The sequence below is a fragment of the Esox lucius genome, chromosome 10 (genome assembly GCF_011004845.1).
Source record: "Esox lucius isolate fEsoLuc1 chromosome 10, fEsoLuc1.pri, whole genome shotgun sequence".
Taxonomy (NCBI): Eukaryota; Metazoa; Chordata; class Actinopteri; order Esociformes; family Esocidae; genus Esox; species Esox lucius.
This window is the reverse complement of record NC_047578.1, coordinates 17,986,656-18,011,559: the sequence shown is the minus strand read 5'-3', so window position 1 is coordinate 18,011,559 and position 24,904 is coordinate 17,986,656. Positions and strand designations below refer to the sequence as shown.

General features: G+C 42.9%; 3 protein-coding genes across 3 annotated transcripts; 1 reads left to right on the top strand and 2 right to left on the bottom strand.

Annotated features, from left to right (window-relative positions):
* Positions 1–377: 377 nt before the first annotated feature.
* Positions 378–8,770, bottom strand: ilf2 (interleukin enhancer binding factor 2). Its single transcript, XM_010873677.5, has 15 exons — positions 8,643–8,770; positions 8,071–8,130; positions 7,815–7,857; positions 7,437–7,541; positions 4,291–4,368; positions 4,084–4,186; positions 3,802–3,867; positions 3,439–3,555; positions 2,869–2,947; positions 2,376–2,463; positions 1,950–2,011; positions 1,618–1,732; positions 1,260–1,350; positions 1,000–1,175; positions 378–699 (listed from the first exon to the last, which is right to left on the bottom strand). Exons 1-14 carry the CDS (start codon positions 8,645–8,647, stop codon positions 1,024–1,026), a joined length of 1,164 nt encoding a protein of 387 aa, XP_010871979.1. The 5' UTR covers positions 8,648–8,770; the 3' UTR covers positions 378–699; positions 1,000–1,023.
* A 3,905-nt stretch (positions 8,771–12,675) lies between these two features.
* On the bottom strand, positions 12,676–17,839 carry chtopa (chromatin target of PRMT1a). The gene is made up of 6 exons (XM_013135620.4): positions 17,536–17,839; positions 16,955–17,038; positions 15,655–15,805; positions 14,969–15,149; positions 14,065–14,214; positions 12,676–13,945 (listed from the first exon to the last, which is right to left on the bottom strand). Exons 2-6 carry the CDS (start codon positions 17,017–17,019, stop codon positions 13,734–13,736), a joined length of 759 nt encoding a protein of 252 aa, XP_012991074.1. The 5' UTR covers positions 17,020–17,038; positions 17,536–17,839; the 3' UTR covers positions 12,676–13,733.
* A 102-nt stretch (positions 17,840–17,941) lies between these two features.
* snapin (SNAP associated protein) lies at positions 17,942–23,694 on the top strand. Its single transcript, XM_010873674.4, has 4 exons — positions 17,942–18,083; positions 18,375–18,421; positions 19,283–19,401; positions 22,660–23,694. The coding sequence occupies exons 1-4, from the start codon at positions 17,968–17,970 to the stop codon at positions 22,765–22,767; spliced, it is 390 nt and encodes a 129-aa protein (XP_010871976.1). The 5' UTR covers positions 17,942–17,967; the 3' UTR covers positions 22,768–23,694.
* Positions 23,695–24,904: the final 1,210 nt, after the last annotated feature.

Sequence of the window (24,904 nt, the reverse complement as noted above, 5' to 3'; positions counted from 1 at the left end):
ATGTGTTTTGCTGAAGTTGTATGACATGCATCAACTATACAGTTACTTTTTCCAGACACAAAGCCAACTACCTGGATGAAATGTCGTTTGATATTCAACCTAAAACAAAATGTAACATCTGGGGTAGTGTATACTTGTAGAAATAACATATGACCTATGTTAAATAATCATTCCCTAATTTACATTTTAAAAAATCATAATTTGGTATGATGTTAGTAGTGGTAGATTCACCTTAGACAGCGAAATTCTTAAAAACTATTTCCTAAAAGGAGTAAATGAGAAACTCATTAATTTACTAGGATATTCATCCACCCACATCTTAAATTGATGGTTCTATGCATTGCCTAACTGATGTCTTTCCATAAAGAAGAGGCAGCTTAAAATAAAAAAAAAGAAACTTGTTTAATTTAGTAATAATTCGAGTTACAAAGTAAAAACCACACAAAGACATGGAATAAAAATGTATGGTGACACCCACCCCTTCCCACAGAAGACCTAGACTTTCATTTTTGTTGAGGGCATTGAAGACCACTAACGGTCTAAATGAAATAATTGTCATCCAATTGGCATACTTTGGTCCAGGTCGATGCAGTCTCTTCATAATTATTGGATGTGAACTTCATTGAAGGACAAACAGCACAATAAAGGGTCTCCAAAAAGGTTCCAAAAAAAAAGCTTTAAAAGATGTGACAGGATTCTCTGGTTGGGGACAAGGAGGAAAAAGAAGTTAAAAAGAAGTTAAAACTCAGATTTTACTGAAAGGCTAAAGGAGTTAATGGTTTTTGTGTGACAGTTACACAGCCAATTTTGATATGACTGGGGAATACAATTATTTTGTTTTATATTTTTGCAAGACAAATTCATGGTGAGTTAAGATTCTAAGGCCGCTATAGCTAACATTAGCAATTGCACTATTAAAGCTACTGTAGGAGACGTAACAAGCTAGGCAGCTTGCTAGCCTACCATTGGCAGATATCCATTCTGAATGGCCATTCATACCTGGCAGCCCTATCCAGGTCCTCCTCACTCCTGTGTCTCCATGCTTTCATCCTCTCCATCTCCCCCCTCCTCTAGCGTCTCATCCTCTTCTTCCTTCCTCTCTGGCGGTTTCTCATATGCCTTCTCAGAGGGAGTGACGATCACGCCATCCCATGTGGACATTTCCGAAGCAAGGTCTGCAAGGGGAGATGGGTTAGCTGAAAATGTTTACGTGTGTGTGTGTGTGTGAACAAAAGAGAGCAAGACAAAGAGGTCCTTACAGCTGGCATCCCCCTCCAGGCCCAGGATCTTCCTGTACCCCCCGTGGGAAAGTACCCTCACCAACGTCTGAGCAGTAAAACACACCATGTCCTAGAAGACAAACAAAAATTACTTTTTCCACTGATCGACACGTCCATCAACTACAGAGTTACCACTTTCTGAATTTATACAGATTTTTTGTTTGAAAACTGATCAGTTGATCTGCTATGGCGCCCTAACCCACAGTCTTAAGAAAATTAACTCAAACTAATATCAAAGAAAGTAAGAATTTGATGCTTTAGCGCTGAACTGCAACAAATCCATCCTGTGGGAATATGATTCCCTGCCCCATAAAGGTTGCAGGAGCTGCTGTATTACCTGCTGCTCAAGGGTCATGACTGTGTGGACCCGGAAGTTTCCACTCTCACAGGGGTCAGTGATGCCCACTGAACCTGGCAGGAAAAGCCCAGCGGCCAACATCTGTAGGCACCGTCTGAAAAGAGCAACAGAAATTTCAGGCACAGCCATCATATTATGGCACACCGCATCACTCTGAGTAATTCTGCAAATCTGTCGAAGTGACCTCGAATAAGACAGCATGGTTGTTATGCTAAAGGAAACGGTGTCTAGCAACAGCAATCAATTAAATAAGTACAAAATGGGTGGTATCTGAGAGCAAAAGGTAAGAAAACCAGAATAAAAAGGCTCACCTGTAGGCCACATTAAGTGACAGGGGCTGTCTTGATGGGTTGTTCATTACTGCAGAATGACCCTGACAAGAAAAATGTGTTTAGCTCCTTATTAACACCTACTTTAGAGGTAGAGTGCGATGGAAGCTTTCAGTCACCAAGAAAACAGAAGCAAAGACGAGATGTTTTGTGATGCGTGCTAACAATTAAAAAGACAATCCCACAAATCACCCAAATTCCATTGTCCGTCTTTATTTTATAATGCACTAAATGGAAAAATGATATATAACCATAATCGCTCCTTACTTATGATTATGCATTAGTGTTACTATGGTCACTGAACAGAACCGACCAGTACTGCATGCTAATTGTTTAGCGATGATCCTGGTGGCTGCTGTAGCCATCCAAGTACATACCATAAAACTATAGTCAGGAGAGTGGACTCACCAGTAGATCCAGGATCCAGGGGGTGAGAGGCTCAAAGCCGGGGAAACGCACTCGTAGGTCTTTCAGTAAGCGAATCAACACTTTCACCCTAAACAAGAACAATCAGGAGTTGCACACTTCTGAACACTTAGATTGAGTAACAATTGGACTACTACATAATGTTAAAATATTATGTAGTAAAAAAATATCATAGTTTAAAATATCATTTTAAACTATGTTTAAAATATGAATGTAAAACACAGGTTGTGCTTCTTGACCAGGCACAGTTTAAGGCTGCTCTCACTTGTTATCTACAGGGAAGCCAAAGAGGTGCCAAAACAATGTGCACGACCCAGTGTGAAACCGGAATGGAGCTTTAAATATCGCTGATTGAGGAACATCAGTCACCACATTTTTGTTGAAGAAATGGCCAAAGCATTGGTGTGGGAGGGTAAACAGGTCTAAGAGGTCAAAGACCAACAGATGTCTGATTTTAAGGGTAAAGGGGTCTTACGTAGATTGGGAGGCATTCTCCTCAAACCAGCGGGCATGGCGGATGGCGGCCAGAGCGCTCTGCAGCACCTTGATGTCCACTGGAAACAATGATATCAACACCATTATAACCACTAACAGCACCACCGTCTGGCTGGAAACAAGTGACGCATCCACGCAACACACCAGTCGTCCCCATGGCTACAGTGAATGTACAGCTCCGGAAAAAATTAAGAGACCCCCGCACCTTTTTCTTTCCTTTCCAAAAAAAAAGTCAAAAATGAAGGTTTTGAGGAACACAACGGTTAAAATTAAGAGCCCACTGCAAATTGAACGCTTCTGTTCCTCACTTAAATCTCGCCTTTTCAACTTTTTCTGAAAAAGGTGCAGCGGCCTCTTCATTATTTCCAGAGCTGTATACGACCGACATAGGGCTCTGTGTCTATCACAATGCATATACACTGGGAGTAGAGGAGTTTTTTAAGATCTTAACTGTTTACAATACAAAATAACAATGCTGCCTTTTTTTAACTTTTTAATGTGTTTCCATTTTACCACCACCCAGTGAGTATCTCAGTGTAACAGTACTCACAGTGTAGCTCAGGGTCCAGTTTGCGCAGGTTGGGGGGGACTGTGGTAATGAGGATTTTCACGGTGGCGTCAGCAGAGCTGATCTCGAAGCCCGTCTCATTGGTCAGCATAGAGAGAACTAGGACAGAGAAAATGAGAGGGAGCAGCATTAGCAGGGAAGGGATATTGAGAATACCACACATTCCATAGGTTCGGCCAACGTAATACTAAACATCATCAACCGTGTAGCAATTGCCCACTTAAACAGGATGACAAATCAATAAATCTGAACAGAATCTACGTCAAATGCACACCACCCCGAAAAGGAAATCCTACTTTACCGACTGGCATTGCAAAAGGGCAACAAAATGTGTAAGGGGCTCACCTTCAGCTGGATCTTGTGTGCGTAGGGTCTCCACCACTTTGTTGCCAAGCGCCGCGACGGCCTCCACTACATAAGACATAAGTTATAAGTTATAACTTTAACCCCGGGGGCCAGGCACAAGGTACGAACAATGGAGCCGACTCCAAAAACACAGTGCGAGATCAGGAGCGATTAGCCCAGGAACTGCATTGCAGTGATCAACATCCGGGACATTGCGATTCACGCGGCAACATTACAGAACCGGTCAACGAAGGTCCAAATTGACAGGCACACAGGACTCACATGTGGGCAGGATCTTGAGGATGACCACCAGGTCAGCGACGTTGTGTCCCGTTGTCATGGTGCCTTTCTTGTATGAGCCCACCTGACGTACCTCCTCGATTTGCTGGAATGAGGGGCGGGTCAGTCACATTGTTAATGTCCTTAAATACGTCATTTGATGACTAGGCTGTTTTGGTCCATTCATCTCTACAGAGGTCTAGAACTCACCACTTCAAAGTTGCCGGGGGCGACGATGAGGTTGTCAATAACGTTGTTTATCTTGGTGACCAGAGATAAGATGGAGGACTGAAAAGAACAGAGTTTTGCATTGTAGTGTGTTGGAATGTGTGTTGGAATATACACTCACCTAAAGGATTATTAGGAACACCATACTAATACTGTGTTTAATCCCCGTTCGCCTTCAGAACTGCCTTAATTCTACGTGGCATTGATTCAACAAGGTGCTGAAAGCATTCTTTAGAAATGTTGGCCCATATTGATAGGATAGCATCTTGCTGTTGATGGAGATTTGTGGGATGCACATCCAGGGCACGAAGCTCCCGTTCCACCATATCCCAAAGATGCTCTATTGGGTTGAGATCTGGTGACTGTGGGGGCCATTTCAGTACAGTGAACTCATTGTCATGTTCAAGAAACCAATTTGAAATGATTCGAGCTATGTGACATGGTGCATTATCCTGCGGGAAGTAGCCATCAGAGGATGGGTACATGGTGGTCATAAAGGGATGGACATGGTCAGAAACAATGCTCAGGTAGGCCGTGGCATTTAAACGATGCCTAATTGGCACTAAGGGGCCTAAAGTGTGCCAAGAAAACATCCACCACACCATTACACCACCACCACCAGCCTGCACAGTGGTAACAAGGCATGATGGATCCATGTTCTCATTCTGTTTACACCAAATTCTGACTCTACCACCTGAATGTCTCAACAGAAATCGAGACTCGTCAGACCAGGCAACATTCTTCCAGTCTTCAACTGTCCAAATTTGGTGAGCTTGTGAAAATTGTAGCCTCTTTTTCCTATTTGTTGTGAGGATGAGTGGTCCCAGTGGGGTCTTCTGCTGTTGTAGCCCATCCGCCTCAAGGTTGTGCATGTTGTGGCTTCACAAATGCTTTGCTGCACACCTCGGTTGTAACGAGTGGTTATTTCAGTCAACGTTGCTTTTCTATCAGCTTGAATCATTCGGCCCATTCTCCTCTGACCTCTAGCATCAACAAGGCATTTTCGCCCACAGGACTGCTGCATACTGGATGTTTTTCCCTTTTCACACCATTCTTTGTAAACCCTAGAAATGGTTGTGCGTGAAAATCCCAGTAACTGAGCAGACTGTGAAATACTCAGACCGGCCCGTCTGGCACCAACAACCATGCCACGCTCAAAATTGCTTAAATCACCTTTCTTTCCCATACTGACATTCAGTTTGGAGTTCAGGAGATTGTCTTGACCAGGACCACACCCCTAAATGCATTGAAGCAACTGCCATGTGACTGGTTGATAAGATAATTGCATTAATGAGAAATTGAACAGGTGTTCCTAATAATCCTTTAGGTGAGTGTATGCATCAATTCATACAAAAATGACATTTTATTTAAACATTATTCAGCCAGGTTAGCCCTGTGGAGATGATAATTAAAAAATTAAATAAATAAATCGGCAGGCGCCTTTCTGAACACTGAAGGACACCTTTCATAGTAAAGACAGCATTTACACATACAGGAAAACCAGAAAAGGAACCAGGCAAGCCTAGTTCAGCCAGCCCGCAATTAAAAGTGATAACTATTGTTGCCTGGATCTCCCACGTGATTGGCTGTGTCTTTAACCACTTTTGCCACTGGCCGTTTTAACAGCTTATCAGCCAGAAATAGGCTTAATAGTATCTAACTTACTACTTGAACTTAACACAGCCAAAGCTATTTCATGGCACAAAAACGTTTTCTTTCATTTGTGAATGACATTGACAGAATAACTATCAATATAGGTGAGGAAAACTTACTTTTTTGTCAAGTGAAAAGACAAGAGAATCGTGGAAGCCCCTACTTTTTTACTGCCCAAGAGGTTTTTATCTAGCCTATATTACCCCAAAAATCATGCATGGATGCATACATCGAAAATCCACCAGAAATAGTACCAATATAAACAGTTTTATTTTAGGCTTACTATAACGTTGCTACTGAAGGTTGTAGCCAACAAAGTTGTGTGCTATCCTGTCCCTAAAAGCACACACAGACGCTTACTTCAAAAATCCATCAGAAATAGTTGCAACATAACCATGAACAGTTTTATTTTAGGCTTACTATAACGCAGCTACAGAAGGTTGCAGCCAGTGTAGTTCTTATCTATCCGGATCTTAATGCATCATTCGCTTTGCCAGGATTTAAACGGAGGACTGGTTGCAGGTCCATGTCACTAACCACTACGCTATTCAAAAAGAGGTAGTCAGTCAGTAACATTCGCACTTCTTGGCTGGCTCCGCTTACGCGGTTTCGGCAAAAAGACTACAAATACAATAAAATGAAACTACAGGTATAAGCTGGATGGAAAAGATGTGTCTTTAGCAATTTTTTAAAAGAACTAACTGTGTCTGCATGTCGAATGTGTGGCGGAAGCACGTTCCAGAGCCTAGGTGCCGAGCAGGATAAAGCCCTGGCACCCACAGTTGATCGGCGGAAAGGGGTGGTGACAAGAAGACCAGCAGAGGCAGAGCGGAGGGAGCGAGAGGGGACATAGCCAGGCAGGAGGTCGGAGAGGGCAGCAGAGGCAGAGCGGAGGGAGCAAGAGAGGACATAGCCAGGCAGGAAGTCGGAGAGGTAAGTAGGAGCAAGAATATGGAGGGCTTTGTAGGTGAGGAGGTGGGTCTTCAATTCGGTAGAGCACAGGAAGCCAGTGAAGAATGGGTGCAATGTGTTCAGATGATTTTGTACGAGGGAGGATTCTGGCCGCAGAGTTCTGAACCAATAGGAGTCTGTTGGTGAGTCTGTGAATACCGGTGAGTAGAGTGTTGCAGTAATCGAGTCGAGAAGTGAAAAGGCCATGGCTTTTGTCAGTGCTGGCATGTGATAGAGAGGGGCTGAGCCTCGAGATGTTGCGGAGGTGAAAAAATGATGTCCGGATAATTGGTTGTGTGTGTGATTCAAATGAAAGGGAACTATCCAGAAGGACACAGGCTTTTCACTTGAGTTGACAAAGGGATGGGGAGTCCATCAAATCTGTGTGGAAAGAGCCTCTAGAATCTGGCAAGGGTAAGTAGTACTTCTCTCCGGGAAATAGTGTCTGCTACTTCATTAATTAGTGTCAGGGCATATATTTTCAGTCAGAATTAGCATGGGGATGAAGTTTGTGTGTTCCCCACCTGTTCTGCAGGTGTGGGGCTGAGGTCTTGGTTTCTCTTCAGTAGACACTCGCTGAAGGCAGTCTCATCCGCTGCCGGCTTCACTCTGGGAAAGGCCATCTCACACTGAAAACATGACAGAAAGCCAACAGTCCAGTCAATGTTGCTCTGGGGTTTACAGTATTACTTAAACAAGATGCCTGTCATTTGACTAGAGCATTAGACCATTTTGTTTTACTAAATAGGGTGATCTATGTATGGTTAAATTCAGAAAAAGACAATAAGAAACTATTTATATGAATGTGAACGAGCATTATGCTGTACAACTGACGCTTTAAGACAACAGATAGTGAAAGTTTAGTAGATAAACTATGCTTGGCATAAATGAACATTACTCACCACATAGAAGTCAAATGGAATGTGTGGGACAAACGGCCGATACCTAAAACAAAAGACCAATAAATATTGATAAATTGTGCCACGGGTTCTACAGGGAAGTTCAGTTGGCAAAGTGATTTAGTACTGACTTTGCTGAAAATAAATCGCCCACTCTTACTGGATTGTCTCACAGTGCATGTATCTTATGACAGTTATAAGTTATTTTATTGTCAAATGCGAGGTTGGCTGGCGAGCTAACGATTCCACTAGCACTCACCCTTGCACCAGTCCTCCACGGGAGCCGAACCGGCCGCCCCGGCCCCTGCCCCTTTCGCCTCTGAAATTGGTAGAAAATCAATACATTTACCAATTTTAGGTCATTTGGTTAGAAAAGAAAGTCGCATAATACGTAATTCCAACAGCAATTTGCTGAAGCAGCATTAGCATGCTACTGTAGTTGATTCCATATCATCTAACTAGATGGTACTACCTAGCTAACGATTTACTGTTCATTCATTCATTTTGTCACGACAACAAAATAACAAATGCTGGCTGTATACGTTCAGTCCTACATTATCAAGAAATTGAACAGATAGTAATAATCTAGTATGGAAATGACTAGTTACGACCGAACAATAATCAAACAAATAATGTTAGCTAGCTGCTACTTATTTACTACACATCTGGCTAACAAAGGTAGCTAGCTGGGCTAACCCCTTTAGCACTACTACTAGCCAGCGAATACTACTCCACGCCTGCTCGATTCGTTTTTACATATTTAGCTGTTGGATTGTTAACTATCAAACAACTACACTGTTATTATTTGTCAAATGCATGAATATACAATACCTCATTGCGTAAGACGTTTTGATTTTTTAAATATATGTATTGAAAGAGAAATCCCAGGCTCAAACGCCGGTCAACCAGCTTCAATGTTCAGGGCCCAACACGTCACATCCGATATATTGCTGACTTAAAGAATGTACACCACCAAGAAACTAGGCACGCGGTAAAATGGTAAAATTCCGTAGTATTTCTCCGTCACAGCGCAAGCAGAGTGGCGCAGCGGAAGCGTGCTGGGCCCATAACCCAGAGGTCGATGGATCGAAACCATCCTCTGCTAAGGCTTTTTTTCAGGAAGTCTTTTGTTATGATATTCGGTCTCCTTCAAATAATGTTTAAATAAATAGATTCTATAGTTTTTCTTCAATTTCACAGTAATTATTTTTTACAAGACATTTTATTTTTTTATAGAGAACACATTTCCAGAATGTTTCAATGCAAAATAATTTATGTTAATTGAAGAAGCTATTGGGTAATATTTCTAGTTGTGAAAATGCAACTACATAATACTGGAATGACAGTGCTTCACAATGCCAACAATCAGTTATTGAGTTGTCTGATGTTACAGCCTCACTGTCATTGCTGAATTGGGCATCCCTAGTCAATTTCACCACACGAGTTGTTTGTTGATCGATAAATTATAACTGCGACACATTTCAACTTCAAAAAGAAGTAATAACAACACACACACACAAAACTATATATATACACACACAGATATAAAAATTCTACACACCTATGTTTTAATGCCAGGTTTTTGTGATGTAAAAGAATGAGACAAAGATAAATCATGTCAGAACTCAAATGACCTTTAATGTGAACAATTCAATTTAAAAATCACAAATAAAGTTCAGCTGTTCTAGTGGGATTCTACTGACATTTTCTTAGTTGCATCTCAGAGCAAAAGCCATGGTCCGCAGAGAGCTTCCAAAGCATCAGAGGGATCTCATTGTTGAAAGATATCAGTCAGGAGAAGGGTACAAAATAATTTCCAAAGCATTAGATTTATCATGGAACACAGTGAAGACAGTCATCATCAAGTGGAGAAAATATGGCACAACAGAGACATTACCAAGAACTGGACATCCCTCCAAAATTGATGAAAAGATAAGAAAATTGGTCAGGTAGGCTTCCAAGCGGCATACAGCAACATTAAAGGAACTGCAGGAATTTCTGACAAGTACTGGCTGTGTGCTACATGTGACAACAATTTCCTGTATTCTTCATATGACTTTTCATGCAAAGAAAAATATCCAAGCCCGGCTGAAGTTTGCAAAGACAAACAGCAAATGTGTTATGGTCTGATGAAACCAAGGTTGAACTTTTTGGCCATAATTCCAAAAGGTATGTTTGGCGAAAAATCAACAATGCACATCACCCAAAGAACACCATACCCACAGTGGAGCATCATGCTTGGGGCTGCTTTTCTTCAGCTGGAACAGGGCCTTAGTCAGGGTGGGGGGAATTATGAACAGTTCCAAATACCAGGCAATTTTGGCACAATCTTCAGGCGTCCATTAGAAAGCTGAAGATGAAGTTCACCTTTCAGCATGACAATGACCCAAAGCACACTTCCAAATCCCCAAAAGCATTGCTTCACCAGAAGAAGATTAATGTTTTGGAATGGCCCAGCCAGAGCCCAGACCTGAATCCAATTGAATATCTGTGGGGTGATCTTTTTTTTCGTCAAAGATTTGTTTGTTTTCCAATTCAATTGTTCACGTTATAGATCACATTAAAGGTGGAAACAGTTCTGACATGATTTATCTTTGTCTCATTCTTTTACATCACAAGAACCTGGCATTTTAACAGGGGTGTGTAGACTTTTTATATCCACTATATCTATAATATATGTATTTGTTGATTTAACCTTTATTTAACCAGGAAAATAAGCCACAAACCCTCTGAATGGATTGTCCCTCCTTGTTGTTGCTCCTTGCTGGCTCAAGGAGCTGTAGTGCCCTGAGTGTCCATCTGTTAAACAGAACTACTTGGTGTCCCAACCCTATGATCCAAACCTGCCTCAGTTCCAACAGTGATACCAGAGGCCCCTGAGAGGGCATGTTTCTTGGACAGAGGCCTTCCCTGAATGCTGTTTTGTGCCTATGGAGCCATGGATCTACTGAGTCTGGATTTCATCTTCCTTCCCTTCCACCCTTGCCTTTGTGTCCATTGACCGAAAGGGAACCTTGGATTACGTATATAACCTTTGGTTCCTTGAGGAAGGGAACAAGGTGCCACTTTGTGGGGCCCATGCTGCTTGAGCCGCAATGAAGAGCGGTTCTAAAATCTGTGAATACAGGTGAGAATTCAGGTCTTTTTAGGTTATGACAGCATTTGGCAATGGCGGACACGATTAATTTTTGCCATGCAAATTACTTTCACAAGGAACTCTGAAACCATTATTTATCTAGGCAAATAATTCTTAGGCACCCCCCAGTACTACAAAACTATTTTCAAAAACAATCATCTTTTAATCAGCAACACAGTAATTTAGCCACATAAATAGCAATGCATGTTTATTACTGTAAACTCTGGCCATACATTCTCTCTGAAAAAGGTTTCTCTGTGTGGTTTGGCTGGTGTTGCCTGGGGAGGCATCATGAATTGTGATTTCCTAATGTGATATTATGCCCTAAGCAACTCAGCTGCTTGCAAAAGCTAAGTGAAGTAGTCAGGTGAGTTAGTATGAACTCACGTGACCCATTTTACTTCCTGGATGAAAGAACAGTGTGGAAAAACAGAAAATCCCCTCACAGACAAAAAATTGTTAATTTATTTTGAGCTTTTTGTCAACCAACATTCATCAGAGCTGCTCCTCCAAACAGGGCACATTGGCTTGTGCAGTAAGACCATGAATGGTCTACGGAATCTGCAAAAGACATTTATCACAATGTAAATGATATGTACTGTAATTAATTTCAATAATTGTATATTTTTTATTTCAAAAAGTTGTATCAAATTGCAACAGTGAGCAATGTAACCATGGTGCTCCACCTGTGCTAGCTTAACCTTATTCTCGCTGAGTGAGAGTTTTGCACATAGAACACCCAACAATTAAGCAATTTATAACCTCAGATTTTCGGCCTTCTTTTGAAGTCAGTTAAACATTTTAAATGACGTTTAACACAATTAAACTGAAGGCAACAAAACTGTTATGGCATGATTTTCCAGCTAGGTGTGTTCTGTCAATTACTTTTAGCAGAGATGAAAGTTGTCTCGTCTCTATTCTAGAATTTGCCTTTGGAGTATTTGTCGTCTAAATGCTGACCGAAGAGGTCAGTCAAGAATGCCATTTCAAGTTGAAAAATCATTAAAAAAAAGAAACCGGAACACTACCAAAACCACGGTTTTCCGAAAAAGTGTTGGGACCATCATTCAAAATAACTGGTGAGCTCAGCAACTGCAAATCCTGGTAGGCCACGGAACACTACCATCAATGACAGAACAATACTCACCATAAATCAGTTGCACTCCAACTGATCAAGAACACCGTCCAGGAGGTAGATGTTAATGTCAGCCACTATCCATAGAAGACTCACCAGCAGAAGCACAGATGCACAAAAGTTGAAAATAATCAACTCAAAAACAGTTTACCTTCACAACTAGCCGAAGCCTTTTCCAAATTCAAATCAAACTGAACATGCATTTGATTTGCTGAAAAATAAACTAAAGCCAAAAAAGCCCTAAAAATAGAGAAAAAAAGCAGCACTAAGGGGGTGGCAGAACAGTACAACAAAGAACAGCCAGTGCGTGGCAGGGTTAATAGGTCAAAGACTCACTTATTATAAAAGGAGGTTCCCAAACACTAGACAAGCACTTGATTTTAACATAAGAATCAGTTTCAATAGTTTGAGTACCCTGAAACCAACATGTACAGAAAATACCCCCAAAAGCAAATAAGCCATACTTAAACATAATAGCTTAGCTTCAAATCCAAAAAGTATAGGGCCAAAGGGAAAATTCTCAGAGGGCTCCCAGAAGATTTGGATTTCAATGTGTGTGGGATGTGTGCATGTGTTGATGAAACAATCACGTGTTAAGAGAAAATTACAATATAAATTTTATTCTCTAGTCTATGACAACCAGTTGGGAGAGGGACATACGTAGCAAGTGAAGTTTAGATTGGGTCTATCGGGAGGAAACACTCATGCGAGCGTTGTCCTGTACAACAACCACTACAGCTTTTTAAAAAGCATTTTGAAATACAACTGACACCAGCAGGGGAAATTCACACGTGCAACTTTCTGATGAAAATATTGTCCATCTCCTTGGGTAATTGCTCATTTGGTCTGTCCAACACCCATAAAAAACTTACGGGAGTTAACCAAACAAGTACACAATCATTCAGTTGGAGACATTAACAAAGGCAACTTTGTCAACTACAAAACGGCAATGAACAAATTTATGACTTCAGGCAAATTGTACAAGCGCCATTTCTTTAAATAGAAACCAATAGATTTGTCATTTTCTTTGTATTTTTCAAACTTGAGAAACCATTCCCCATTTCTGCAACAACAAGAGCAACTATTATGAAATAAAATTCTAAACAAAAACATTACTGTAAAAAACACAAAACATGAGTAGATGACAGTTGGACATGAGAAGTGGCGATGTTCATCCCCTAACAAAGCACTTAGTCATATGGACAGACGTGAAAGTTCTTAAATAGTCTAACTCCACTTCAAAAACTGCCAGGAGACAGTCTGGTCCAAAAAGGAGGCCTTTCGGGAGCATTTATAGCATTGGTTCTTCAAGTTTCTAGCCCAATCAGTGTAGTCCATCCAGGTTTAAAAAAAAGGTTGCGTTCTTCATGCACATTTGCACTTTGAGGACAGGTTTAAAACTGCACGGGTGTGAGTCTACTTTGATATTGATGACACGGTCAAGTCAACATTCAGGACAACAGCCCATTTCAAACAGAGCTCTTCATAGGCCCACACTTTCAGAATGAGTGCAGTGTGTGGGAGTTTACAAATGTGGGTTTATCATTAGGTTTGTGTGGTATAATAGTACTATACAAGCTTGAGTCATGTCAGTCCTGTCTTAGTGTGGACCTGTTTAGAGTCCTTGATCTCTGGGGTTGGAGGACCCGGTTCACTCCATGCCCTCGGGGTCAGCCTGAGCCATGTACGCATCCAGCTCAGCATCCAGATTGCCCTTTGTCTTGGACATATAGGCATCCAACTGGTTGTCCAGCTGCTCGCGGGTCATTCCCGGACCACCACCTCTGCCACGGCCTCCTCTTCCACGACCGCGGCCAGGACCCCTGCCGGCGAAGCCACCACGCCCGCGCAGACCACCCCGACCTGGAATGAGATGGTAATTTTTTTTTTACAGTTGCTAGAACTGACTAAGTATACAAGAAGCTTGATGCAGTGGACATCCCCATGCCAGTACCCAGAGCCAATTAAACCCAGTTCCTCACCTCTGGCTCCTGCTCCTCTTCCAGCTCCTCTGCCGATGGTACCTCCACGGCCAGCCGGCCCTCCTCTCTGACGCATGCCCCTACGGAACGCCACGCGACCTGGGCCGCCTCTGCCACGCATCGGGACCATGCCTGGGGCAAGCCGGTTCCCTACGAGGACAAGACGGAACGGGAGAGATGTTCAGGGCTCCCAATTTCCCAGCAAAGACTCAAAAGCCTTGAATAAACCCTCCCACCAGACATCACGGCCACACCTACAGCTGAAGAACTGGTTCTGTATGTGGTCTACTACAATTTTGTCTGCCCGTATGCCTTGTCAGATGTGTCTGACTCAAAGCCACCTTGATAGTTCAATCACGTACGTTGCCAACTGTTCAAATGCTACAGAATTGCTGCTTCAGTGCATGACTTTGATCCAACCCATTACACGTTACTTTCAACTGTCTGAAGCAACCCCCCCACCTCCCAAGACTACATTCTTTAGCCACCAGTAGAATGTACTGTGAGTGGGTGAGGGTGTGTGGATAAGTGGTCAATTCAGCTGTTAGAGCCATCAGCACATGCTAAGTGGCCTAACAGGTGCAACGGTGCCAGGCCAATAAGGACAGCAGGTGGTGCGAGGGCAGAGCCGAGATGACTGGTGGCCATGTTCCCCTCACGTTCAGAGGGGCAATGATTATAAACCAAGAGGTGGAGCCATAATCTGATTGACAGCACCACCCAGGCTGACAGCAGGGGTGTTCCACAACACAGCACGGGGCATTTCATAGCACACAGTAGACTAACTTAATATAACATGGAAATGCTAGAGAAGGCACATCTGATTTCAAACAATTTAGGGAGCTAACACCCATTTCTAACACGGTAAACCATCCATCCTAGTAGGGGGGTACCAAACGCTCACCTCTCAGAGCCATAGCTCCTCTAAGGGCCCCTCTGCCTCGACCTCTCAGTCCACCCCTGGTCATCCCCCGCATTCCTCCAACGGCGAAACCGCGGCCTCCGGCGCCCCCCCGCATCAAGGCCCCGATGGGCCGGCCAAGCCGGGCCTGGATGTTGCTCTTCCCCAGGCGTTGCTTCAAACTCTGGAAAGGTCAGGGGAAGGTTGACGTTAAACTGTAGGGATGGGGGGCTTAACCCTGGACGTGTTTGCCAAAATATCACTTCAGTGTTTTTGAACAATCAGCACTCAAACATTGAGCCCAGGTTAATGGGCTGATCACAAATAGCTATCAGTTGTGCCACAACAACAAGTATGAAAATGTAAGCTGTTGTAAGGAGTGGCTGTCAAATGACTTGCATGTAAATATCTATGCAGAGCATGTTAAAGTTTATATGTAATGAAGGATGGCCATTGTTCACCATACTAAAAATCGGTCACACTAATAGAGCAAGGCCTGTTTCTGGTCTCCCATCCCTTAAACTCACCGGCCTTCAGTGCGGTAAATCCCCATCTGGCTCTCAATTCATACCTCAATTCGTATAGAAAATGGGAGGGGGCTGTCCGGGGGAGGAGGGACATCCTCCTCCAACACGGTCACAAACGCTAGGGTTTGCAGGAAGACTAACCGAGAGGGCACTGCGTCTCACCTGCTTGTGGTGCAGAGCGGCCTGCACAGAGGGCCTGTTCTCCATCTGCTGGGCGAGGCGGCGGTTGCGGGCGCTGGCCATGTGCTGCTGCTGCATGGTGGCACGCACGCTCACCGCAGTCGGCGCCTTGTTCTTCAGCATGGTAGTGAAGCTTTGGAGGGGGTGGGGACAGAGACGGGGGGAGGGAGGGGGAGAAAGGAGGGGAAAGAGAATACGGAGGGGAAGGAGGGTTCCAAATCAAGTCATTTCTCATACCATGGACGTGGCCACATGGACCCATGCCCCGCTTGTCGGCACCTCACTCTCTCGCTCTCTCTCATAGTTTAGTATCTGACGACCAAAAATGCCTTGTGGAAGCCATTTCGGCACATTTTAGGTGAGAGGAAAAATAAAGCAGATAGAAAAGGCAGTAGAAGAAACGGTTAAAAAGATTAGGAGACAAAAGTGAGGAAGGCCAAACTTAAAATAGGGAGAGAGAAAATAGGATGACAAGAGTGATTGCCTCTTACAGGCCTCCCACCAACCCTGTTTTGATGCTATCAGCCTGCGACAAAGGCCTGGCGAAGGTTGGAGGCCCAGGACTGGAGGAGTATCGGGTAACCCAGCCACTTACAGCCCGGACCGTGCCTTGTGGTCACAAAACGTGAGAATAGGAGGAAAGGGACAGAGAGAAGAGCCTGGAAAGGGGGTATGGTCACGTCCGAGCTAGGACTGGGCACCTAGTCTCAGAGAAAGACTTCACAGTAGAGCATAGAAAATGAAAGGGGTAGCAAAGAGAAGGAAGACAAATGGCTTAAACAGTCATTTCATTGAGAGAGAGAGTTGTGTGTAGAGAGGGTGGGAGAGAAGTGGGAGGGCACCCAGACCCCCCTCCATTGGTTTGGTTTCTCCTCTCCCATTATGTACAGCATATTTTGGGACTGCACTGCTTGACACACAGAGAGGAGGAGTGCCGGGGCATGTCAGGAGTGCGGCCTGTGCCCATTCTAGGACAGTCGCCTTACCAAGCATCACCGTTACCCTCTCTCCTTAGGTCTAATTGTGCGCTGCTCACACAAAAGGTCCACCGGGAGCACCACAGACACCCTCCCAACTCTGCCAAACTTTTAATTTTGGCGAATGCAGAATATGGCAGGCATTTTGGGTGAGCAGCGCACACTTCGGCCCCAGGCAGCCTAGCATCCATGTCTGGTCAGGTCCCCAACAGTGGCATTCCGTAGTAGAGCACACTAGGGCCGTCTGTACCACAGTTTCGCCCTCGGTCTCGCTTAGTGCTGTCAGGGTGCGTAGCGCTCCTCACCGCTCATTCAGGGACTGCTTGGTGGTGCTTTTCAGCACAACTTTTTGGGAGGAGGGAGCACTCATTTTGACTTTACTGGAACTCCTTGGAAATTAAGAGAGAGAGGGTCATAGGTTAGATGGGAAAGGGCAAGGGGTAATATTTTAGGTACATTTTGGGACAATATGGTAAGTCTATCTCAGTAGTAAATTGGGTTACATTGGTAGCAACAGCAACTATTTGGGTTCCGATGGTATAACTTTTACATTAACTAAACGTCAAAAAAGCCAAAAGGGCAACCCCACGGAAAAGTCTAAATAAACATCGTCGACACTGACTTATGGTAAAACATTGAATTAAAATCAAGAAACAAATACATGAAACAAATAAGTCGATTTAACTGCTTTAGACTGACAAAGGGGTCTGGAACATCAATTTGTATGGTATTGCTAGCTAGCTAACAGCGTTCGCTAATTAGCAGAAGCCTGCGCGAGGTAGCCATCCTGGCGTTCAAGTAATCCGTACAGCCAACGTAACGAATAGCAAGCTGAAAATGTACTCTTTAAACAGCCCACATACACCAAAATAAATCAGAAACTCACTTTGATCGTTGTTTAGATCCGTAGTCGTGTACTAACGTTATCCGACTCGGCTAGCAAGCTAGCTGCGTTGGTTATCTTCTTATGCGATGAAGCAGTTAGCTAGTAGTAGCTAATCTAACGTTACAGTAATGTCATTAACTTCGTTTGCTACAAAAACAGATGTGGATCCACTTCTCCCTTTGTTTATTTTGCTTATGCTCTTGCTGATTATATTAAAATAAAAACTATACTAGCTAGCTACAGCGACAAAAATGCAGTTGTTAAAAAAAAAATATTAAAACTGAGGACACCCTATTCTTCCTCGCTCCCTTCCTTCCTCACAAAATGGTGCTAACTGACGCAAAAGAGGAAAATGGAGAGGTTTTATAGGTACGTCACACAGTTACTTCCTGTAATGGTTTGCGTTTGTTGTTGTCACTTCTGGAAAGAAAAATGGCTGCCTTAGCGGTTGTTGAGACACCGTCCGGGAAAGATGCAATTGCGGAGGGACTGCTTGATCTATTGAAGCCAGCGGTCCAACAGCTTGATCTTCATGTGCACTCAGTAAGGTGGGTAGCTAAGTATAAATGTGTGCTTCAACGTTAAATCAAATGCCATTGCTACCGCCTTTCATTCACAGCTAGCTTGCTAAAACGTTAGCACCATCATCACGGGACACTGATCAGGACACTGCCTCGCCTTCGTTACGTTTAACAAACAGGGACCTTCGGAGTGTGTGCTTTTATGTCAATGTAGTCTGCAGTAATGAATTAAATAAACTGTGTTGTGTCAATCATTGTTATTGTTTTATTTCTATGTACTTTGTATAATGGACTTTACATATGGTTTTCTTTTAATAGGGAAAGCCAAGTGGAACTACGGGAACACATAGACAATCTAGCCACAGGTACAATTATTTAGTTTTGCTGTTCTTATCATGCCCTCCTGGGGGACATGGAAAGTAGAAGTTTGCTATTTTAATGCCTTTGACCTATGAAAGATAGGCCATCGCTAAGTCCATGAAAGCCACTATGTTGTGTTTAACCTTTATTCTGTGACCAAAGAGGCTGGGGCATACAGCTGTGGTATATTTAAGTAAATGCATACCCCTATTGCAATCATGTTTTCCAACTAAAAAGAATGGTAACAGTGTTTTTATTCTATCTGTGATATGTTCTCTTACAAATCTGGTGGTGTCAATCATGAATCTTGATTGACTGATGGCCATGGTATATGTAAGCTTTAAGGCACGAGGGTTGGGGTTTATGGCCAATATACCACAGTTTAAGAGCTGTTCGTTGGTATATTGGAAATATGTCATAAACCCCTGAGATGCCTTATTTCACTTATAAACCAGTTACCTACATATTTAGAGATTTTATGTCATACTTGAATTAGCATTCAGGATTCATACCACATTGTTTTAAGAGGCTGTATACCGCGGGTATGACATCATACCTTTTTACTTCTGTTATTGAGTTGGTAACCAGTTTATAAGCACATTAAGTAATCTCAGGGATTTATATTACCAATATACCAGAGCTAAGCACATTTACCAGTGTCCAGCCAATCCACGATGTGACTTGCTTAAGAACAGCATGTCGTGCCTCATCGCTTACAACATTAAGTGTTCAAACCATTGGGTTCTATATGCGTAAGAATAGAATAGGTTCAGTTTCTTATAAAGAAACTATACTCTATATTCTTCATGATAACATGGATAGAACGCTGCATGTCGATCATCCTAATTTCTTTCTTACATTTTCAGAGTTGTGCAGGATAAATGAACACCAGAAGGTGGCACTAGACCTAGACCCCTATGTGAAGAAACTGCTCAATGCCAGACGCAGGGTTGTGCTGGTCAACAACATACTACAGAATGCTCAGGTCAGTGGCTCAAGCTAACAAGTATTTGATGCTATTAATATGAATAGAATATGATGTAACTGGTGCACAGTGGAGTACATTTCCCAATCTGTTTTTTGTATTGAAAGAAAATATATGAAATATTCACTGTATAATAACGCATGAACAATTGCATTATGAGTGTAAGAAAGTAAATTGAATACAGACATTTTAGTTTGAGGTCAGGTAACGTAATACGTTTAACGGCTGTATCCAGGGACTGTGCTTTGCAGAAAGGAACAACCTTTAGCATCCATACTCAGGTTGTACAATTTTATTTGGGGAACATGCATAGGTGGATATTCACATTATCTCTTTGTATGCGGACACAATATTACTCTTCCTTAACCCAGAGCAGCCTCTGGGTTCCAGTTAAAAGCTTCAGAGGAAAAGACTATACTCCTTCAGATTTGGAAATGGTCCCACGCTCACTTGAAATATCATTGTGTGTTTACACCAAAAGTTGTAAAATAATTTATTCTCCTACTGCTGTGTTGCCCCTTGAATCTTAGGTTGACATGGACTGTAAAGTATTTGAGAAATGTAAATGGAATGAGACTTTATCACTTTATGCACATTTGTTATGCTACATTTCTTCCTGTAATCTTCAATGACAGAATATTTAATGGAGTCTCTGCTTTTGTTGACTAACTTCAGTAATTATTTAAAAAATTTTAAGAACACCACTTTTCTCTCCCTGTGCTGTAAATACTGGACAAACTAGAAACATCAAAGATTTAAGACTATTTTGGAAGAAAATAAAGACAGGCGGTCGAGCGGAAAACTATAAAGCTGGTTTCCAAACTGTATCAGCAGTTGATTGTGGTGTTTCCTGATGACAAAACACATTTAAAACACAAGACCTGGGGGGAACTATTGATGATGAATGTTTGAATTCCCAGTCAAGTTCATAGAATCTTATGCATAAACACATGCAGTTTAGAATGTTTCACATGATACCAGTGATACTACCCACACACCAGTGTAAAATATTCCAGAAAACATACTTCACACCTTTGCTAGAGGTGTAAACAACAAATCAAAGGGCACATACACCGATCCGCCATAACATTCTGACCACTGACAGGTGAAGTGAATAACATGGGTAATCTCATCATCATGGCACCTGTTAGTGGGTGGGACATATTAGACAGTGAGGGAACATTCTGTCTGCGAAGTTGATGTATTAGAAGCAGGAAAAATGGGCAAGCACAAGGATCTGAGCAAAAGGGCCAAAATGTGATGGCTAGAAGACTGGGTCAGAGCATTTCCAAAACTGCAGCCCTTGTGGGGTTTTCCTGGTCTGCAGTGGTCAGTACCTATCAAAAGTGGTCCAAGGAAGGAAAAGCGGTGAACCGGCAACAGGGTCATGGGCGGCCAAGGCTTATTGATGCACGTGGGGAACAAAGGCTGGCCCGTGTCAACCGATCCAACAGACGAGCTACTTAGCTCAAATTGCTGAAAAGGTTTATGCTAGTGATGTCAGAACACAGTGCATGGCAGTTTGTTGCGTATGGGGCTGTGTACCCGCAGACCAGTCAGGGTGCCCATGCTGACCCCTGTCCACTGCCGAAAGCGCCTACAATTGGCACGTGAGCATCAGAACAGTACCATGGAGCAATGGAAGAAGGTGGCCTGGTCTGATGAATCACATTTCCTTTTACATCACGTGGATGGCCGGGTGCATGTGTGTCGCTTACCTGGAGAACACATGGAACCAGGATGCACTATGGGAAGAAGGCAAGCCAGCGGAGGCACTGTGATGCTTTGGGCAATGTTCTGCTGGGAAACCTTGGGTCCTGCCATTCATGTGGATGTTACTTTGACACGTACCACCTACCTAGGCATTGTTGCAGACCTTGTGCACCCTTTCATGGCAATGATATTTCCTGATGGCATTGGCCTCTTTCAGCAGGATAATGCACCCTACCACAAAGCAAAAATGATTCAGGAATGGTTTGAGGAACACAACAACCGGTTCAAGGTGTTGACTTGGCCTCCAAATTCCCCAGATCTCAATCCAATCGAGCAACTGTGGGATGTGCTAAATAAACAGGTCCTATCCATGGAGGCCTCACCTTGCAACTTACAGGACTTAAAGGATCTGCTGCTAATGTCTTGGTGCCAGATACCACAGCAAACCTTCAGAGGTCTTGTGGAGTCCATGCCTCAACGGGTCAGGTCTGTTTTGGTGGTGAAAGAGGGGCCTACACAATATTAGGCAGGTGGTCATAATGTTATGGCTGATCGGTGTATATTATGGTCTGGTGAAAAACTGACCGTTTTCTGGCAAGCGTTTATGTTCCTTTATCTGAAAATGTAAACAAATTGATACTCATCTTTCCCCCTGTTTATGTTTGCATGGAAATGTTAATAATGAAGATCGTTATCTGAGAAATATGTGTATTACCTAGAGTTTATAACGGCCAAGAAATCCACTTCCAAGGGGTTAAAAGACGGATTATCCTCACAATGATTGGCAGAAATGTCAAGCTATGTACCACCAGTTTTGAATCATTGTGAGATGTACAGATGTTCATAACATCTGGAGGCCTTACGCTGTCAACTGTTAGATGAAAGAAGTCAATATTGAGACCATACACACGCCAGGGACGATACCACCTTAGTCCATCCCTACCAGCAGTGATGTGCTTTACTGGCCCCGGGGGGGGGGGGGGGGGGGGGGTGGGGGGTCTATATCCATGTGGTTTGTAATTCTAATCCTTGATTATTACACCCAAGCATATAACACATTTCTTGAAGGTTCTGAAGCGGAGAGGGGTGTAATAGGTTTGGCCAGTGCTGGACCCCTGTTAGAAAAACAAGCTATATTGGGTGCAACGGTAGCATTGTTTAGGTGGTCCCGGGTGTTTGACCGGTCTAAAGCAGCTTGGTTAGGCTACTTGTCCTGGGTTGAGGTCAGCCACGTGACTCCTGTGTGCACGTTAAGAGAGGTTTACGTACTGTGTTGTACTGAAAGGTATTGTTGGGAGGCTGTGCCTGTGTGTTTACAAATATACAGTATGTATGGATGTGTGTGGGCTGAGTAGCTGTCTTATTCCAGCCCCGGTACTCCATGTCATGCACATTTTGAACCACAAGGGGTGTCGAGGATTGGTTGGTTAGTTAAAGAGACTGCTTATGGGACGACTGTAACATTTGTAGTTTTTCTGGTGGATTCTGTTGTAGTCGTTCGAGGGATGTATAGAAATGTTTCTCTCCCTCTCTCTGTCCGTCTAGGAACGGCTGCGACGGCTCAATCACAACGTCGCCAAAGAGACGGCACGTCGGAAGACCACGCTGGAGACGTCAGGAGCGTTCACCCCCCGGTCACCCAGTAAACCATGACCCTAAGCCTCACTGCACAGGCTGGAACAAACTGCTCAACAACACTGTCCCGTGTCCTGGACTGAGTTACGTTTTCACATTTAACTCTACACCCAATTGGGATGTAGCATCGGGCACCGCAGCAGTGAGACTTTCTGTTCTCACGGACTAAGGCATCGCTGAGTTTATTTGCTTAAACACCCACCTTACATTTCTAATTTGGGCTGTTGTAACAGTGTGTACATTCAAACTAAACTACTGGTTAACAATAAACCAAAGATGGAATCAGATATGTTTTGTTGAGACAACTTCAAATGTTAGAATTGTGCAAGATGAAATGAATATTGCAAATATGTTTGTTTTTTCTTTTATTCCATTTCAAGTCATCATTCTTTTGAGATTGCATTATGTGTACAGCTTTGCTATGTCCATGAGATGGCGGGGTTATAAGCTTTCCATTACACTGATATGGGCTTGCCAATACATATTCACACTGTATTTCATGAAAGTTCTAGCATGTTCAGACAATGTTGATAAAAATAAAAAAATATGTTTTGTTTATTATTTTGAGGAAGGATTGTGGAACCATGGCTAACTGTTTAACTTAAAAGTAAGTTTTGAAAGAAAAAAAGTTTAAACTATTGTAGTACTTTGGGACTTTTGATTTGTACAACCTCTCTCTCCAGGGTATGCGTATGAATTCCATTGAAAGCTATGCTGACAAGTATGTTGTTGATGGACCCGGTTGCCCTCTAGGGTGAAGCATTTTTGTTACTGTGAATGTTTGGAAACAGTCATCACTGTTTCACGCTTCTAGCAGCAGCTGATATGCAAACCTGTCAGATATGATGTGTTAAACTTTTTTTGTTGAAGTTAATGGCAGCGTCTGTACTCTGCTTTTGCTATTGAATAAAACAGAAGAATCACTTTTTTCCCCCCAGCGCTTTACATTACGTGTTGTGTATGTACTTTGAGTGTATATGTATTGAAACAGCTGTCATGACACGGTCATATGATGTCTGTGTTGTAGGCAATCAGAACAGTTTCATAACAATGAAATGTGTCAAAGTCGCCCAAATATAGACTTTGATGTGTTCTGCATGCAGTTTTAATTGGTTCAAGATGACACATTTGTATGACGTTCAGTGTCCTTACTATCAATTGTTTTCACAAATTTTAACAGTGAACTTCAAGGACTAATTGAAAACGAAAGGGCTCTGAGGAGAATAGCTGAGTAAATCCAGTCAGAGTTCTCAACAAACATTGGTATTTTCCACTATCTCTGAATTTTGTATGAACCCAATCTTTATGTGGCCAAACTGAATTCACATCATTTTCATGTTTTTTTTAAGCCAAAAGAGACAAGAGTTTTGGGGTATCCTGATATCACCTATGTTATTTCTTAGTCCATTAACATCACTGATAGTGATCAATTTGGACCAATGAGATATTGTTTGGTTCAAAGCCATTTGTTAGAACACCCTAGTCCAATTTCTTTTTGTGCTGCCTCTCCAGTTCCTAAGGTAATTTTTTCACCAACCGGTCTGAGACTGGGATAGAATCACTTCTGCCTTTTTCAAAAGTCCTTCACCTGAATACCTTCTTCGGCATTGCCGTCCTGCATAATTGGATCAGTGGTAAAATGCAAGGTATGTCTGCCTCCTATGTCAATAATGAATGTTTTGAAATGAGAGAAGGAGAGGAGGGGGTTGAAGGTGACACTGTTGGGTTGGAGCTGGGTGGAGGGATTTAAGAGAGGGGTAGAGGTCAAGAGGGGAAGGCTGGTGGAGGAGGAAGAGCAATTGATTTAAAGAAAAAAAAGGAATTAGAATTTTATGGTGGCCTCGTCTTTAGTGTAGGTTGGGGTGGATAGAAATATATTGAGATCCCAGAAGGCCTGCTACTCAGGTAAAGCCGTAGTACTCACCTTATGCAATGTTAGTGCACTTTGAATTGTACTTGCTGTTTTGACAAGTTATTTGTCTCTGCCACTGCTTCCCCAATTTTGTGATTATGGCCTTGTCTCTTTGCAGCGGCTCCCAACCAAACCATTCTGCTTCTTATCACATTGCTCGCTCAATCAGCAAGTAGTTGGGAACCAATAATATGCCTAGTGCCAAACCGTCCACAAGAATGCACCAGAGTGCAATACAACCAT